General features: G+C 39.4%; 1 protein-coding gene across 3 annotated transcripts; it reads left to right on the forward strand.

Moving 5' to 3' along the window:
• Nucleotides 1-1099: 1099 nt before the first annotated feature.
• n4bp2 (NEDD4 binding protein 2) lies at nucleotides 1100-16599 on the forward strand. Of its 3 annotated transcripts, XM_062439799.1 has the most exons (17): nucleotides 1100-1471; nucleotides 2834-3513; nucleotides 3598-3857; nucleotides 5136-5260; nucleotides 5468-5556; nucleotides 5916-5992; nucleotides 6147-6287; nucleotides 7011-9718; nucleotides 9873-9958; nucleotides 10098-10143; nucleotides 11095-11318; nucleotides 11470-11594; nucleotides 11811-11937; nucleotides 13337-13513; nucleotides 13766-13934; nucleotides 15028-15151; nucleotides 15247-16599. In XM_062439799.1, exons 1-17 carry the CDS (start codon nucleotides 1231-1233, stop codon nucleotides 15290-15292), a joined length of 5445 nt encoding a protein of 1814 aa, XP_062295783.1. In that variant the 5' UTR covers nucleotides 1100-1230; the 3' UTR covers nucleotides 15293-16599. The 3 variants fall into 3 exon arrangements, with proteins under 3 accessions (XP_062295783.1, XP_062295769.1, XP_062295776.1); XM_062439785.1 differs by having other exon boundaries at nucleotides 2834-3857; XM_062439792.1 differs by having other exon boundaries at nucleotides 2834-3857; nucleotides 11817-11937.
• Nucleotides 16600-17999: the final 1400 nt, after the last annotated feature.

Consider the following 17999-nt stretch of genomic DNA (forward strand, 5'->3'; position numbering starts at 1 on the left):
CTGCCTCTCCCTGCACTTCATATTATCTGTTATTTTTTTGTGTAAATTTAAACTTGTGCAAAATAAACTATACTAAGTGTAAGGTGCTTGATTAATAGTGTCTTATTGTTATCATTATTGCTTCTGGTAGCCTACGATCAATACTTGTAAGAAGTAACAAATACAATACGTAAACTTTGTCTTCAGAGTAATGAATTGGAGAAAGTGACACCTGGTGGTCACCTAGTAATTAACAATAAAAAAAAAAAAAGTAAAGCATTGTAAATTCCACAGTTTGTTTGTTTTTAAACTTGTATTTATACATATTCATAACAGCAAAACACAACAAAATACAACAACAAAAATAGTAAAAATACAACATAATGTTAGGGTTGGGGGCGGCGCGATCAGGTACAAATTCTGTACAGTATAAAAGAAAATGAATTAATCCACAGAAAGCCTTTGATAACTCAGAATCTTACAATGTTCTTGCAAACAATGCAATGTCTGTCACAGGAATTTAAATAAAGGCTTCAGATTGAATTTTATTACTGCAACTTTATGCTGTCATGTCTACAATTCACATAGGTTATATGACAAATTACTCTGTATCAACTCTGTATCTATTATTCATGACGTTGGAATTATTTTTTTTACAAGATTATTTATCCTTAAAATTCATATTAGTCTAAAACAAGCCACATGCCTTTAACTTGTTGACATGCATCTTAATGTTTGAAAGTCACGTTTCAGCCACTGCACCAAATATTTTGAAATCACCATCAGGGTTTCCGGTGTCGACTTCTCAGTCGGACGGTTATTGCTTTTTTCCTAGGACGGTAAAGTCATGACCCGCCCTTGTCCGCCTCTGATTGGCTAGTACTCGCCACTTTCGTTGCTTGGGTTGGTTAACTTCAGACAGGAGGAGTGGTATTGGTTAAATTAGGTAATAATATCACGATCAGCCAATCAGAGGCGGAGTAGGGCGGGTCATGACTTCGCCATCCTAGGGAAGAATATCGCCTGGCGGACTTGGCAGTTTCTATTTTCTGATTATTATCGTCCGCCACTTGGAGTGCTGTTAGATATCATAACCTTGTGTAGTTGTACTTTGGTATCTCTAACCGACACAACATTAACATGTTGTCAGCTCTGGACCACTCGTATGCAGTTAGCTTAGCTCTGCAGCTACCTCGTTAGCTCTGTGTAGCCGCTAATGAGAGCAGCTGGCAGCTTCGTCTCGGTAACGGCATGCCTCGGAGGAAGAAAACCGGTCAGAGCCCGGCCAGAGCCCCCGGTGGGCCGCATGAGGAGGGGGGAAGCCTCGGCCACACTATGGGTTACCGACTACCTCAGGATTATGACAACTTTCCATCCAGCAGCTCGATCTCCAGCGCAGCCAAGGAGACAATCATCAAAAGCATGCAGGAGATGTTCTCCCACTTGGACCCAGAAGTTATTTACATCGTGCTGTCTGAGTGTGATTTTAAAGGTAGCACGGAAACATGGAAGATCAGTTGTGCAACCTGCCGTGTTATTCTTGGGAATGCTGTGTAACCTGGCTAACCAGTTAGCTGTGGTAGCTTGTTGGCAGTCTTTCTGACAGGGTGAATGAGATTACTTTACAAAGGGGGTCCTATGATTGCTAGCTGCATACCAACAGTATTAGTGACACTATTAGCTGTCATCTAACTTCACCTTGCATATATTGGTTTACCAATCCACCTGTTGTGCATGTTTAGAGGAGCTATGAAAATGCCACATGTCCCCAACACGTTTTATTGTATATATGGCTGACAGATACTGTATGAGCGATGTGTCAGTGACTTTAAGTTCACTTATATAGCACCAGTATGTGTCACCAAGTGTTTCTCAAGTTAGTAAAGCAGAGTAAAAAAAGAGAAACAGCAAACAAGACCAAAAGAAAGCCATCAACTTTCTGTTCAAGCAATTTTCTAAACACTAGTTGAAACCCTGCCCTCATGTCTGCACAGAAAAGGGCTATTAGAGAGAGAGAGCGAGAGAGCCTGGGGGTGCACAACAGCACACATTTAATCAAGGCACAGTCATTTTCCCAGGTCAGATGACTCTGAGTCTTGCCTGAACAAGTATAGTAGCAGGAATAATATCCTCGGTGTGAGGTACACCACCTGTGATAATCTCCTCTGTCAAGTTTACTCTATGAAGGTAGAAAGGGGAAAGTTTTGTGAAACAAATTTGCAACTGAATAATTAACTGTACAAAAAAAGAACGAAATGAGTTGTACTTTTCAGTCTTCCAGAATACTGAAAAATACAGCTGCAACTAACTATTTTTCTTGATTAATTGCTCAGTTTATGTAAGGTTAAAACATTATGAAAAAATGTTATTTGGCATTACTCAGAGGCCACAAACATGTCTTTATTTTGTCTTTCATTGTCTGAGTAAGAGCCTAAAATGCTAAGATTCTCAAATTATTGTCATTTATGGGAAGGAAATACAGCAACAGAAGCTGCTGGAACCATGAAATATTTGTAATTTTTGCTAGGAAAAAATGACGAATCAAAATAGCTGCTGACTAATTCTCTCTGTCTACTGACTAATCGATGAAGCTCTACTGGAAAGTATTTGAACCAGGTCAGCCAGGTTTAGTTACAGCACTTAACTCAGAGGCTAAAATGCTTAACATCATATTTATTTTAATGTACTTTTATATGCACAAAGGTTTTATTGGTTTGACTGGTCTTATTATGTCTTTACTTGTTTTCTCAGTGTAGTTGTGTGAGGTCTGTAGGTTAATACTTTGTTTTTGTTATCAGCAACAAGATATTGAACAATTCAATCGTGACATATTTGTTTTCACTGTGTGTTCTAGTTGAAAATGCAATGGACTCCCTCTTGGAGCTGTCTGTGGCTGCTGAAAGTGCAGCCCCTATTCCTTCCCCGGTCTCTGGCTTTGAACGCACTGCTGCAGCCCTCCTCTGTCCCGGTCACTTTTCTGAAGCTAGAGCAGACCCAGACTCCTCCAGACCATCACAGCAACCCTTCTCTCCCACCTTTAACAACCTCTTGACAGAAGAGCTGGACCTGCTAGTTGATCAGGAGCTAGAGACACTTACTGCACAACAAGACATGAAGGAAGAACACCCCAGCAGCCAGTGTATGCCTGCTGGTATGTCCCTGTCCTCTTTCCCTCCACCACCATTTCCAAAGCAGGTCCTTCCCGAGCTGCTTCAGTCCAGTCTGGAACCTGGATCTAGAGGACCCTCTGATGAGCAGCCATGTACTGTAGAGTGTAGGTCTGGAGCTTCCTCTTCACTCAACCAGCTCAGCACTTGGGAAGATGAGACTACTGAGGGTCAGCAATCGGTGGTGGATTTCAAACATCTGATTACAGAAACACCTGCAGACAAGCTGAAACCTCCTTTGGACCTGGCAGCTTCAGGACGTCCCTCTGCATTCCAGGTTTATAAAAAGCAAGACCCGTCACACACTCTTTCTAACAAGGCTGGGGTCTTGCCCTCTGAAGGTGTAGTAGGAGGAGCACGATCTAAGGTGAATATGTTGAATCCGGTGCCGCCTGGCTACACGTCTTCCCCCTGGAACCCTGATTCACCAGTGTTTACTCCCTGTAACCAGGCGAACCAGGGACCATTCTTCATCACCCCTGTGGCACAAACACTGTCAAACTGGCCCAGTCAACCCAGGCATGCCACTCCTTGGCTAAATCAAGGCCCAGTCAGTCAGGCACCTCTTAAACCTTCTGCTACTATTCCTAAGTCCTGGGCCCTGCCTGCTGCTCCGCAACATCCTGTCCGCCACAGCAGACTTCGTTTGGAAGGGAAAGTGCTCGTGCTGATACGTGGTGCTCCAGGATCTGGCAAGTCAACCTTGGCTAGGTAAGATTATCAGTATACTTTATATGTTATGCGCTGTTCAGTGGATTAGTTTTACAGTCTTATCAAAGCTACATCCAGCAGAGTGGAGACTTATGTTGTATGACTGTCATACAGAGGACATTCACTGGAAAGTATTAATTTGACTGGCAGACAAATTGATACTAATGTTTTGTTTTCCGCACCAAGTCACAAATTATAGACACACACACCTTCACACACCATACAACAAGATTGTTCAGTCTCATTTTCTAGGCTACTCAGAATTGAGCTTTGAGGACTTATCACTTACAAAACTTTATGAGGTCAGGCACTTCTGTATTTAAACAAGTTGTTGAGGGGCTTCAGGTCCTTAGAGGGGGGACCTTGGGCTGTGATCTATGAAACAGACTCAAAGCCATTTCAGCACCTCAAAAATATCTTAAAGTAGCAAATCAGTGAATATCCTTTTATAACACATCTTACAGTCAATTTGTTTGCTGTAGCATTTTCTTAATTTTCTAGCTTTAAAATTGTCATCTATTTAATCTGTTTTATAGATTGTCTTCCCTGTCTTTTCTATTGTTGCCTTTTCTTCTCGTTAAGCATTTATGTTGTAAATGGTGGTATGTAAATGTTTGTTTGCTTTCTTGCTTGTTAGTGTCAGATGCATTCAGACAAGAAAAACAGACATTTGAGAAAAGAGAGAAATGTTGTCAACTATGTTGATTAAGTAATGTTATAACTAGGAAATTGCCTGGTGAAGTAGATTTTTTTTGCAAATATGGATTACCTAAATATGACCAAAAATTTCACATTTTCTCTGTATATTGTGCTCATATGGCGGTAGTCTAGCCGCAGCTATCATATTGCATGCACTGCACATGCATTAATGCGTACAAAACATTATCGGGTTAATTCCACAAATTAATTGTCTCACGTTAATTTTGACAGCCCTATAATAAACACTAATGTTGATGAAAATGGAGGATGTAGGTGATTTTAGTCTTGTGGGGTTGTAATTGACCCTGCAAGGCCCCTGGCCACATGCCCAGTAGGGTGTGTGGATGGGACCAGAGGAGTTAGCTCCAGGGATGACAACAGGCGGCAGGACATCAGGGTTCACCCTGGAAGTATAATCATTAATGGATTTTGGTGTTTTTTGGGTATTCATTTTTGGTATATTCCAGTCATAAAAGTAGAAATGTTATCACAGCCATGGTTGAGTCCGGTCTCTTTTTACAGCAGTCACAACATGTGTTACATCACCTGAAAGCCGTATTTATGTATGTATCTTTGCAGAGCTTTGCGAGATCATAACCAAGGTGGAGTTGTACTGAGCACTGACGACTATTTCACTCACCATGGACAGTATCAGTTTGACCCCACTGCTCTCGGGGAGGCTCACGATTGGAACCATAAGCGAGGTAAACGCAGATAAACACACTCAGTTTTGATAAAAAGCATTGCAGCAGTAGCGAGTTCTATCAGCCTTTTTATCTCTGTAATGGATTGCCATTGTTTCCCTTTAAAGTGTGTTTGTTTGGTTGTTGTTTTTTTACCACAGTTGCAGTAAAATTATGAATGCTTTGTTTCTTTTGTGTTTTCTTTCTTATGTCAACACCGTCCCATAGCCAAAGAGGCTTTTGAGAGGGGCGCTAACCCCATCATCATTGACAATACCAACATGCAGTGTTGGGAGATGAAACCCTATGTGGTGCAGGTCAGTTTTTGCCAGCAATACAAGTGGGGTAGAAATAGATCTCCTGCCCTTATTGTATTCTGCTGTAGTTGCATAAAAAGCTTCTTAAATAACATCTAAATCATAACATCATTAATGCTTGTTGGACCACACTTTTGGCTTATGCCTCTACATTTTCAGACATGTGATCTAGTTTAAACACACAGTACATGTTTTTGTAAGGATTTGTAAGTGTATTGTTATTGAAAAGGAAGGTCATGTGGGATTGCATTACTTTACTGTCCATGGTTTGAGGTATTGCTATTAGAAAAAGTGGCTGGACATAGTACAGATTTAGTTGTGAGCTTTAAAAAATGGTTGGTCCTTTACATATGTCCTAGGCGCTGAGACATGACTATAAGGTGCTGTTTCGAGAGCCGGACACATGGTGGAAGAACAAGCCAAGAGAATTGGAGAGGTGAGAGAGATAATGAATTACAAACAGCATCTATTTTTATTGAAGACTGTCAACTAAATACATTTCCACACAAAAAGAGAACAACGGCTGTTTGAGACAACTTGATTTATTCCAGTTTGTCAGTTTGTTATTGTGTGATTATGTCCCTGTGCAGACGCACCACACACAACGTGCCAGTGGAAATAATACGGCGCATGCTGAATAGATATGAGCGCTTCGTCACAGTCCAGTCCATTATGGGTTCACAGATGCCGGAGTCGAAGCAGCGCATCCTCTTGGAGAACAGAAGCTTACAGTGAGTTTCAACCACAAATGTTCATCTTATAGGACATGTGGCTTCAAATAATCTACCACCTTAAGTAAAAAACATTTTGTAAATGTTAAAAGGGAAACAAATCAGCATCTGTAACATAAACGTTTAGAAATATACAGAACATTAAAGATTCTTTTTTTTATCATTAATTAAAATTTGTATCTGCCATAATGTCCAGCTGTACAAATACAATTACATATTTGTGAACAACTACTTGCCAATTCTGACAAATATACTGTGAACCTATGAGTTATATTTATAGTTATATTTATTATATATATAGTTATATTTTTACCCCCCACCCCCAACCTGTAAAATTGGACACACTGCACTTTTAATGTCCAATACTGTGCAATATTAGTATTTCATGTATACTACTAATTTTCAATTGTGTGCAATATACATATAATATACATATATATATATATATATATATACATATATATATATATATATATATTTATTTCACTTTAATCTGTGCAATACGAATATCACCTCTGGTATATTACCACTTACCATTACTCTTGTAAATAATGTCACGATTATTCTTTATTCTTTTTCTTATTGCTGCTCTTATATTTTAATTTACTGTCCACTTGCTGCTGTAACAATTCAAATGTCCCCATTGTGGGACTAATAAAGGAATATCTTATCTTATCTTACCTTATCTTATTGTACCACTCATACCGCTCTTCTTTTCCTCAGGCCTGTGACTTCTGAAACACCTTGTCCTGATCTTGTCGGACAGCCTGGACTGACAGAGCAGTGTAAGAAGTCCCGCCCTCAACTATTTTCCTCCCTTCCTGACGTGTCATCTATTGGTCATTCCGCTGTGGTGGGAATGCTGGACAAATCCACTGAATCGCTGAATTTCCAACCAACTGGAAGACCTGTGGAAAGCATTAAAGTTTCTGATGGGGATAACCTGGATGACATGGATTTGGGGTCATTAGATTCTGAGTTAGATGCTCAGTTAGACCTAAATCATATAAAAGTAGATCAGAAGATCCCTGATTGTATTGTGGAATCAGTGATGAACGAAGATCATCGTGGGAATGAAAGGCCAGTGGCTTTCTCCGAATCTATTGGACAAAGGGTTCGGAGGGAAAGGCCAAGCAGGAGGTCAAATTTTGATAGGATGGAGCCTTCAGATCCGGTGAAAGATACTAACCAATCAGAGAGTAAGGTGAAGGAGAAAGAAAATATGGCTGAAGAGGAAGCAGAAGGTGTTGAGATCAGGAGGGACAAGGGCGAGAATGGAAAGATGTTGGATTTTGTAGGGGACTGGCCTTCTGAAGGGTCTCTCGAGCAGCGACATGTGAAGAGAAGAGAAAGGCATAAACAGGGAAATGAAAAGGAAGATGGAGGTGGGGCTGAAGAAGTTAATCAAAATACAAAGAAAGTGCAGTCTGGATCTAATGTAAAAGAGTTCCAAAAGCTTCTTGATCTTATTCGGATAGGGGGAGCTGCTCTGCAGACTGGTTCCCCTCGTTCATCTTCGCTTTCCCCAAGCTCTGGCAGGGAATTGGAAAGCGAGGGGGAGGAGGCAGGTAGCAGGAGGTCTAACAGCAAGGAGAGGGAGCAAAACATGAGTAGGGTTAACAGCAGTAGAGCTGAATTACCAGATTGTGTGTTAGACTGGAAGGCAGCTGACTCTTGTGTGGTTAGGGAATCGAAAATTGATGGATGGGAGGGACTTAAAATTGAAAAGGAGATGAGTAATACCCCAACAGAAAATGATAAAACAGGATCTGTGGATTTGAAATCAATCATTCAACCTGCTACTGATTCACTTGCTATCTCTGAAACTGTGGATGCAAAAGTGTGTCACGATAGGGGAAGCCACAATGTTGAAAGTGGGCTTGGTACAGAGCCAGGTGCTGCTGGTCATTCTGATATGGACACAAATAATTTCACAGAGAATGGCGGATTGATTGGAGTAGAGCTTGATGGCAGCCATTTGGGTGAGGTGTGTCAGAGTCCAGTGTGTGAGGGCGCTGTGGATGCAGAAAGCCGCACTTTCAGTGGAGACAGTCGGGAGCGAAAGCATCGCCAGGGTCGCAGATCAGGGAAACAGTGCAAACTAGCCCTCACCTTCTCTCAAAACTGCCCTGCATCTTCACTGACAACTCTTGAATGTCCCACTACCACAGCCCAAAACGTAGACAGTAGTCAGAATAGCTGTAACCTAGATATTGAACCTAACACAACCCTTAGCTTTAAAACAAACTTTGACTTGTTCACCAAGTTCAAATCTGAGCCACATCAACAGCCCCCATCCCCTCTTTCTCTGGTAGACATGGGGTACTCCACCCAGACAGAACCTCAAGACTTTGGCCTACTTTGGCGTCTCAATCGTCAAGACGGCCCTGATGATACAGTCGTCGCTGTGTGCAGCTACCCCAGTGACATCACAGTCCTGTCGGGGGACTCTTGTCGTTTTGTGCCGGAGCTGTCCTCTGCTGTTTCTGCAGCAGTTGCAGTTCACCCATCCAGCCACACAGAGGTACCCTACCGTGTGGTGCATGAGAAAGGCACACAGGTGGAGGAGAGAGACTTTGGGGCAACTCAAGACCGGCTGGAGAGCCTGCGCATTCTCAGCAGCCATTTTAAACTAGTTAGTTTTGATACATTAGAAGACCTGTATGACAAATGCCATCACAACCTAGAATGGACCACAAATCTGCTGCTGGACTCTGGAGAGAGATTCTTCAGAGATGAAGAGGGGAGGGAGGAGGAGGAGGAGGAGGAGGAGGAAGGTGATAGGGGTGAAGATAACCAGAACACTTCCAATCTGCATGGAGCCTTAGAAAAGGTTGTAGAAACCAAGTTATCTTCTAATGTATTAGACGATCTTCAGTCTAAAGGTTTGCCAAATGCAACTGGGGTTGTGGAGGCGACTCAGCAGTCAGCTTATGAGACAGTAAGTGAGTCTGGTGAGAGATCGGATAATACAGGCTTGCTGAGTATTGGAGGTGCAGCTTCTACAGTCAGAAATGAAAATCATCCCAATACACCATCACCTTCAGTAAAACCTTTTCAAACAGAACTTAATCTGGTTTTATCAGAAAAAGGAGTGAAATTTGACAGCACCAGACACAAAGTGATATCAGAACCTGAGTTTGAGGGTGGGGCTTGGGTCGAGAGCATAGATGACGGTGTAATCATTGAAGAGTCAAGAATTGAAATTGAGGATGAGATTGCTAGCATGGACGAGGTCAACCGGTTGCTGCAGGCTGAGCTAGACGCGATGGAAAGAGAGGCAAAGGAGAAGAAGGAGGAGAGGAATGAAAGCAGGCATTTGGAGGAGAGAAGGAGTCAACACCTGGACATTCAGAGTGTGGAGCTGAAACTACCCACTGAGCTGGCACTACAACTAACTGAACTATTTGGACCTGTGGGAATAGATCCAGGTAATCACAACACAGGTTTCACACTAAAATATACATTTTGAAAGCAGAAGGTTTGATGCTCAAGTGAGTTCAATGAATTAAAACGGACACTGGGTTTTTATGTAGTACTAACACAAAGTTATCTCTGACCACCTTTTTGTTCCACAATATTCAGGTACGTGTTCCTCTGATGACTATGTACTGCACATGGACCTGAACCTCGCTAAACTGCTCCACCAGAAGTGGAAGGAATCCATCCAGGTGAGCAGTGTTAACTAATCAACATCAGTATTATCAGTGCAACTATATAATCTAACTATAAATCTGTATAAACCCTGATATTTGGATTTATTGTATGTGAGTCTGAGTGGACTAATCTGACTGTAAATGTATTTTATAGGAAAGGCAGAGACAAGCAACTCTTTCCTTTCACCTGCTTAAGGAAAGTAAGTTCACACACACACACTTACACAAAATCTGTGGAGCATCATGAAAAGAGCCTGTGTTATTTATATATTTAGTATGGTTTATTTAATAGGGAGAGATACAATATACATAGACAGGCTGAAACAGCATCCATAAATCAATGCAGACACACATAGAAACACACATAAGTTCAGTTGTTAAACCCTTAATTGATTTTATCCATATATTGTTTTTGGTTGATTTCCCCTGAATTCAAAAGCCTAACCGGTAATCAGGGTTTCAATTAAGATTCAGCAAGATTCTGTATATACATTACATTTCCTAAATCAGTGTTAATCAGCACTGTTCCTGTCAAACAAACAAATTGATGCATAAAATTAAGTTGTTTTTAGCAATGCTAGTGACATGGCTCTATGAATGGCAATGTCTGAACTTCAATGATCAGATGGATTGCTGTGATGCTTTGTCTAAACATTCACGCTGTCCAATTTCAATGTTTTTGGTGATCCCTTGACTTTTCACTTATCTCATGAAATATCTCAAGATCTACTCAATGAATTGGCACAATGTATTGTACAGATATCCATGGTTCCCAGACAATGTATCCTTATGACTCCTTTTGTGCCACTGTGAAATCCAATTCTTTGGTTCATGACCAAATACCTGCAAAATTAATGACAACCCCATCTGTCTGAGCTGTACTTTTGTTTACTTCTAACAAGTGATTTTAATACGCTAAACCAAGATGGTGAATATGGCAAACATTGTACCTGATAAACATCAGCGTGCTAGCATTGCCATTTTGAGCATGTTAGCATGCGGATATAGCATTTAGCTCAAAACCTGATAGAGCTGCTAACATCATTGCAGACTCTTAGTCTTGTTAGTTTATAACTGGAAATAGCACTTCATCAAAGAAAGATATTTAGTTTCACAGCCTCTGAAAATGAAACATTTCATTGAATTTTTAGGTTCAATGCACTGGGGTGAACCACAGATGGCCAAACATGGCACAAGAGATCGGATTCAGGCATCACGTTTCCTTCTTAGCACAGATGGTTATGCATCACAGGACAGCCAACCAGAGTCCCATGGTGGGATGCCATTCATGGACCACTGGAACGTTTCCCGCCCACATGTGTCTCTACGGGACATTATAAAAGAGGAGCAGGCTTTGCAGCAGAACGTGGAGAAGGTAACACAAACACCTACTGCACATGCTGACTTCAATATTTCCTGGCACACAAAAATTGTAAATGATGTAAGCCTGGTTCCTTCTTCTGCGTGTACTTCAAACACTCTGTATTACCCCTTTCCTAACTTCTTTCCAACCTGCTATCTTTCAGACCAGACAAAACCGTGCAGAGCTTGACAGGCGTGATGGAGCCTGCCTGTTAAAAGAGAACCAGCTTTACTTCCTCTTCCCCACCATTGACAGGCATTTTCTCCAGGACATCTTTAGAGACCACAAGTGAGACTCCAGTGTAATTTCCAGCTTGGATTCATCTAGTTTTGTTTGTCAGAAGCATTTCATCATCAGATTAGATGAAGGCCAGCAGTACATTAATTTGGATGAGACCATGAATTAATGAAGCAATTCTTACTTGAATTAGTTACCAATCTAAGGTAGATGATAAACTTTTTGTATGCTCCTGACTCATTAGTATGTGTGTTTACATTTGTGTAGTTACAGTCTGACCCAAACACAACTGTTTCTTCAATCTCTACTGGATGAGGAGCCTGTCAAGACTGTTGTCGCTCCAGAAGCGCCTCGGTCTGACCACCACAGAACAGCCAGCAAGGAAAGGGAAAAGGTATTTACAGACACAGGCAGAGAGAGACCTTAGGAAACAGGAAAACAGAACAAATGTATTAATCTATTTCACATGTGCAATAACTGTGTAGTCTCATAAAATCTTTATATTGTTCTTTATTAGCTTTAGTTTTTAATCACATTGTTCACTCAATACAGTGTATTAGATATTATGATAACAATCACCCTACAGGCAGTTCTGTGCTACATGATGTTTAGTAAAATTGCCCACTAGTTACATAATATCTGTATTAATCTAGAGGAAACTACCCCTTATCTTGTGCTCATTCTTTTTTTTAAAACACATTTAAGTAAATGTGTTCAGGACCGCATCACTGTCATGATAGTAATGACTTTCAAGCTTACTCTCTTGTATAAGATTACAATTATACAACATTTACCAGAAAAATAAAAGATATAAATCAAAATATATTCATATTGTGGGGGCAATTTGCTATAAAAAAGAAAACCTTTTTGCAAGTGTTATCTCTGTTTTCCTGGAAATAAATGAGTCTGACTAATACTTAGAAAACAGTCACATGTCAATTAGACTCTAATGTAATGGAACTTAGTTTACTACTCCAGCAAGTAGGCTGATCCTTAGCAACGACCTAGTAACAGAGACAATTTCTACTCTCTGCTGAGTCAGCCTGCCAATTTGAGTTAATGCTTTCTAGAGATTGTGGCATTTCCCAAACTTAACAAATACCACACGAATAAACAGAAAACTGCCTTGATAGCTTAATCTTGTTCAATGGACAGATTTAGCTACTACATCTGCAAATTTCACATATATTTTTAAGCTAGTGCCATGTCACCGGCTCAGCAGTGCAGCTGACAGTAACGTCAAAGCTGAACAGTTATATTAAAATATATTGTCTAACAATATTCCTAACAACCCATTTTTATATGACTTTTTGCTAGTCAACTTTTCAAATTATTATCTATCTTACCTTTGAAATAAAGAAGAAAAGAATGTACCGGTATTAGTTTAATAAATGTTGACATCACAACACAAATACAAATAATGTTTCAGGGATTAAACACCACAGACTGAATGACAAACAATAGTTTTTCAGTGAGTGAAGAAATGTTCTGTTCTGAAAATAATCCTAACACATGAAGTCATATATGCACTTATTAACTACATTTCTTCAGCTAGGATGAATGAATGTATAGCAGTGCATACAGATTGGTTGATTATATATTTTTTTGTACACATTAACAGGAACACATGTACATTATTCACATCTCAAACTCAATGAAGTTTAACTGCCATAAAGTAGAGCAGTTTAGAGTTTAGATATCTGCTGCATCTCCAGAAGACCCAATCTGAACATATGGATTTCTTGCTGCTTTTCTCTCCACCCTTAATTAACTGTGTTTTTTTAATTTGTCAGAGGCAGAAGCCCCTGGAGTCAGCTGTGCTCGACTACCAGGATACTGAGGACCCCGAATATGATGACTTCAGGGCCGAAGCCAGCCTGCAGAGGAGCCGGCAGATCGAGAGTTTTACCAAAGCTGCTGAGGCTTACAAGCAAGGGCGCAAAGAAGTGGCTTCTTTTTATGCACAGCAGGTGCGCGGCTAAATGTTTTGTTTTAATATTTTGCTTTTATAACTGCTATATTTTCACCTGTGAAGCACATTGAAACTATTGTTTGTGTTTTATTTTTATATGATAACTTATCATATATCATATAAAATATATTAGAAGTAATGCCTATGACTTTATTATTCAGCTTTTCTTCTGAAGGTGCCGCTTTTCATTTATAAACAGTGATGAATGTTCTGCTGAGCAGTAAATTCATTTGTGTCACCTCCTTCTTAGGGACACCTGCATGGCCAGCGAATGCGTGAAGCCAATCACCGAGCAGCAGTTCAGATCTTTGAGAGGGTCAATGCATCGCTGCTGCCCAGGAACATCCTGGACCTCCATGGGCTGCATGTAGATGAGGCCCTGGAACATCTTGCCCAGGTCTTGCATGACAAAATCTCAGGTACTAGACAATAAGTTCTCTCTGTATGAAACAGACTGAAAATAAGACAAGCAACATTGGCATCTTAGGACACTATAACTAATAAAACTAAGTTAAAAAATATGAATAACTGAAATAAATAATTTCAAGACAAATAAATAACAAAAAATACATTTATTATTAGATAGTGATGCATTGTTGCGTTTTAGTTCTAGTGAATTTTATGTTCACACTAACACATGACGATCAGCTCCACAATATGGACTCACAGGTAACTCATTCACACTGTTTAGGTGACTGTCATCCTGCTACATGGACCCTGAAGGGAAAATACAAAAAAAGCTCACAAAGAAATAAATAGTGGTGGGCACATTCAGCACATTATTATTATAGATATAAATAGCTATTTATCTGTTAAATTCATGTCAAAATAACATTTACCTTCACATAATTTTTGGTATGCTTTACAAATGCATCGTAATTGAATCATACTACAGTTCACATGGAAGTGAAACCCCGCTCTTCACGTAGTAATCAGAAAAAAAAGACACTTTTCAACCAAAAGCTTCGAGGAACCATAGAACAAGAGGAACTAATCTTAGCAACGCATCTGTGTAGGTAGATTATGCAATCTGGACTCATACTGAATTAAAAAACAGATTGCTGTCTGAAATGCAGTATTAAAACATGACAAAATAAAAACACAACGTCATCCTGTTGTTCTTTTTTTAGGTTGCATGACTCTGATGTTTAAGTTAATGAAAAGGAAAAAACAAAAATTGTGTTTGGCCAATCAGCAACCGTCATCCGTGCAAACCCCACCCCTAAATTTACTGCACCTACTACTCGTGGATCAGGGCCTTTTTTTTAGCACCTGGATGGCATCTTACAGGAACTATAGTTCATCCCGAGTTCCTCCGGTCAAAACACAGGTTTAGTTCCTAAGGTCCTCAAAAATATCTTAATCCCCAATGTCGTCCGACCAATTAGGACACTGTATCTTGGTCCACATCTAAACCATATGAGCAATCATATGTCTGTTCATGTCTTTTTCAGTTTGTTCGCATTGCTCCTGTTAACTGTATTCTGTGTGTGTTTTGTACTTCTTTTGTAGATAGTGAGCAGGGTCTGTGTCGACCTCAGCTCTCTATCATCACAGGAAGAGGGAACCACAGCCAGGGGGGCGTGGCCCGCATCCGCCCTGCCGTTATAGACTACCTCACCAACAGAAACTACAGGTATACACACACACGCACACATACACACAGGCGAAACACACATACATGACATGTTCATCGTCACCCACTGTCTCTCTTATCTCTTTATCTTTCAGGTTCACTGAGCCAAAGCAAGGTCTCGTGTTGGTCTTTTTGAAGTGAAGAGAACCTGGTTTATAGGATTCAAGCTAACGCTGCTGTGGAGGACATACTGTCTTTCTCACTTCTATAACTCCACATGTACAATAATCATATAGTGTATGGTGCACTCAGTCTTCGCCTTTCTTACTTCTGTCAGTTCATTTATTTCTTTGTCTCCTGAACTCATCCCCACTCTCGTTTTCTCCATCAGTCATATACAGCACGTGTCAAAAATTTGGACATTTTCTCATTCAAGTGAAAGTGTGTCCAAACTTTTGGCTGGTTCTTTAGCTAAAACTAAAATTAATAAAACCTTAATCTTGCTTAAATTGAGGTTAATATATCTTAATCTTAATTCAGGTCTTAATCAGAGTAGTTTTTGCTTTGTATTTAAGAAAGATAACAACACTGGTGCGAAACACAAATAAGGTTTTTTTAATGCAGCTGTGAAGCAACAAAGTTTATATATTTTATATTTTAAAATGTTAGTTTGTTATAGTATGTTTATAGTGTGGCGTGGTGTTTTTTTGCTTTACATTTGCCTTCATGCCTTTTTAAAGTGTATACAAAAGCCTGTGTAGGCGGCTCCATGTTAAATAAAACGTTAATGTTTTTTAACATTTATTAATACAGATTCATGAGATGTAAGTATTTTATGCAGCTTTATTTGATGCCTTATCATGATTGTTCATTGTCTGCTTAGAGGTTGTTCTCTGTGATGTTTAGGTGATACATCATCACATCATTTTATTAAACACTGAGATTTTTATTTGTTAATTCTACACTGCATCTCATCTAATCAGGGGTTGTCCTTTGAGAAGTCCTCACAAGTCAAATGCTTTAAGGAAGGGCCTTTTTGTTCCTCTGGTCATGGTGGCACAGTGCATCTGAAAGTCATCAAATAATCAAAGGCCTTTAAATAGTTCGAACAACCTCCACTATGAGCTCTGAAGCAGTTCCTCTCCTTTGTCTTAGCAGCTGCCTCAGCAGCATACTGCAGCTGTTTTAGTTTAAGACCAAGTCAAGCATAGCTGTTAATATATTGATATTGACTCAGGTAATGATTAAACAAGTTTTTGAGGCCAGTTGAGCATTTTTTAATAATCCATTGTGCCAAACTTTGTAGCGAACTATTCCTCAGGTAGCTACACAAGTTTTTTTTGTTTTTTTTCCCAGTGTGATTATGTTTCACAAAGGTGCAACATCAAAGTTGACAGATCTTACCAATTGTATATAATGTTGTGAACAAATGAACTATAAAGAATTAAAATTGTATTTTTATAAAATCCATTTTTCTCCTGGTTTTACAGAGAAAATGGTAATGTAGAATAAAATCCTATTCGTTTACAGTTCATGACGTGTGCTTGTTTGGCTTCAATATTTTTCTTTTAAAAGACATACTGTAGCCTTAATAGTCAATAAATGCCAATATCTCATTTATTATTAGCTATATCAATTACAGATTTATTTGTATAATTTAAGAGTTATTTCTAGGTGAAAAATTATCAATTTATATATATATAGAGAAATAAACCATTGCAAAGTAAAAATGAGTAGATCAGTGGTAGTTCTTGCCTGTGTATCAACAGACCTGACAGTTACATTGTGAGTGACATCACATAAATTAAATGGTTGTACTTTTGAAGTGGTAATGATTTATTTTGAGATTGTGTGTACCATATGACCACTGTTTCATAGATTTCCTATTGCTTACTCAACACATTCAGTATAGACAAATAAAGAAATCCAGATTTAACAACAAAGATCTCACACTGGGACACAAATCAGATATCCCATTCATCATGTTTAGATCATTATGTTTTGTTTGTTTTGATGAGCTGTAACTTTTGGGAATCCCTGTAAAATACAGTGCTTAGAGACTAAATTTGATTGTGAGGGGAAACCCAATATACTCTAAACTAAGGCTGCAGCTATTGATTATTTTAATTTATAGACACTGAATTGATACATTGTTTGGTATATGAAGTGTCAGAAAATACTTACAATTTCTAAAAAGATGTCTCAAAGTGACGTCTTAAAGTTTTTTTTGTCAGACCAACAGTTTGAAACCGAATTTACTGATATGACCAAAACGAGCAGCAAATGCATTTACAAATGTATATTGCTTTTTTTTCATGGAACTAGCTAATGTTTGGCTTTTTGGCTTAAACAAATGACAGTTATTTATCTGATAGCCGACCAATCAATGAATTGACTACTTGTTAAACTTACCTAATCTCAATTGACATCTCACCTTACAACATTAATTAGTACACATTTCAAAAATAAGACAAAATGTATGTTACATTGTGGTATAACCTGATATTGACTCATTTGGATGGTATGATCGACATCTGGAGCTCACAGTTAGCGTATCCTCTTCTGTTTTACCACCACGTATCATATGATGGCCACAAGCACAAACTAAAATCTTAAACTTATTTTAGTCCTTTCCTTTTTATGTGCCAGCTGTGCTCTCTGCTGCAAAATGCTACAAATCCACAGCAGAAAAAAACCCCTCTTATCGTTTGAAGCACAGCTGCTGTGGAGGAGGCATGCAGTCACACCTCCACACTCGAACAAACGGATGTGTTTTACTTTTCTTTTCCTCACTTCCCTCGTCTGCCTACCAGCCTCGTTGTTATTAAGCAGGTGGTGAAACGTTCCGTCTCTGTGTTGACCTAATTAATGGAGACTGTAGTATTGGGGTTTAAAGTAACCTGTTTGA

The sequence above is a fragment of the Scomber scombrus genome, chromosome 2 (genome assembly GCF_963691925.1).
Source record: "Scomber scombrus chromosome 2, fScoSco1.1, whole genome shotgun sequence".
Classification (NCBI taxonomy): domain Eukaryota; kingdom Metazoa; phylum Chordata; class Actinopteri; order Scombriformes; family Scombridae; genus Scomber; species Scomber scombrus.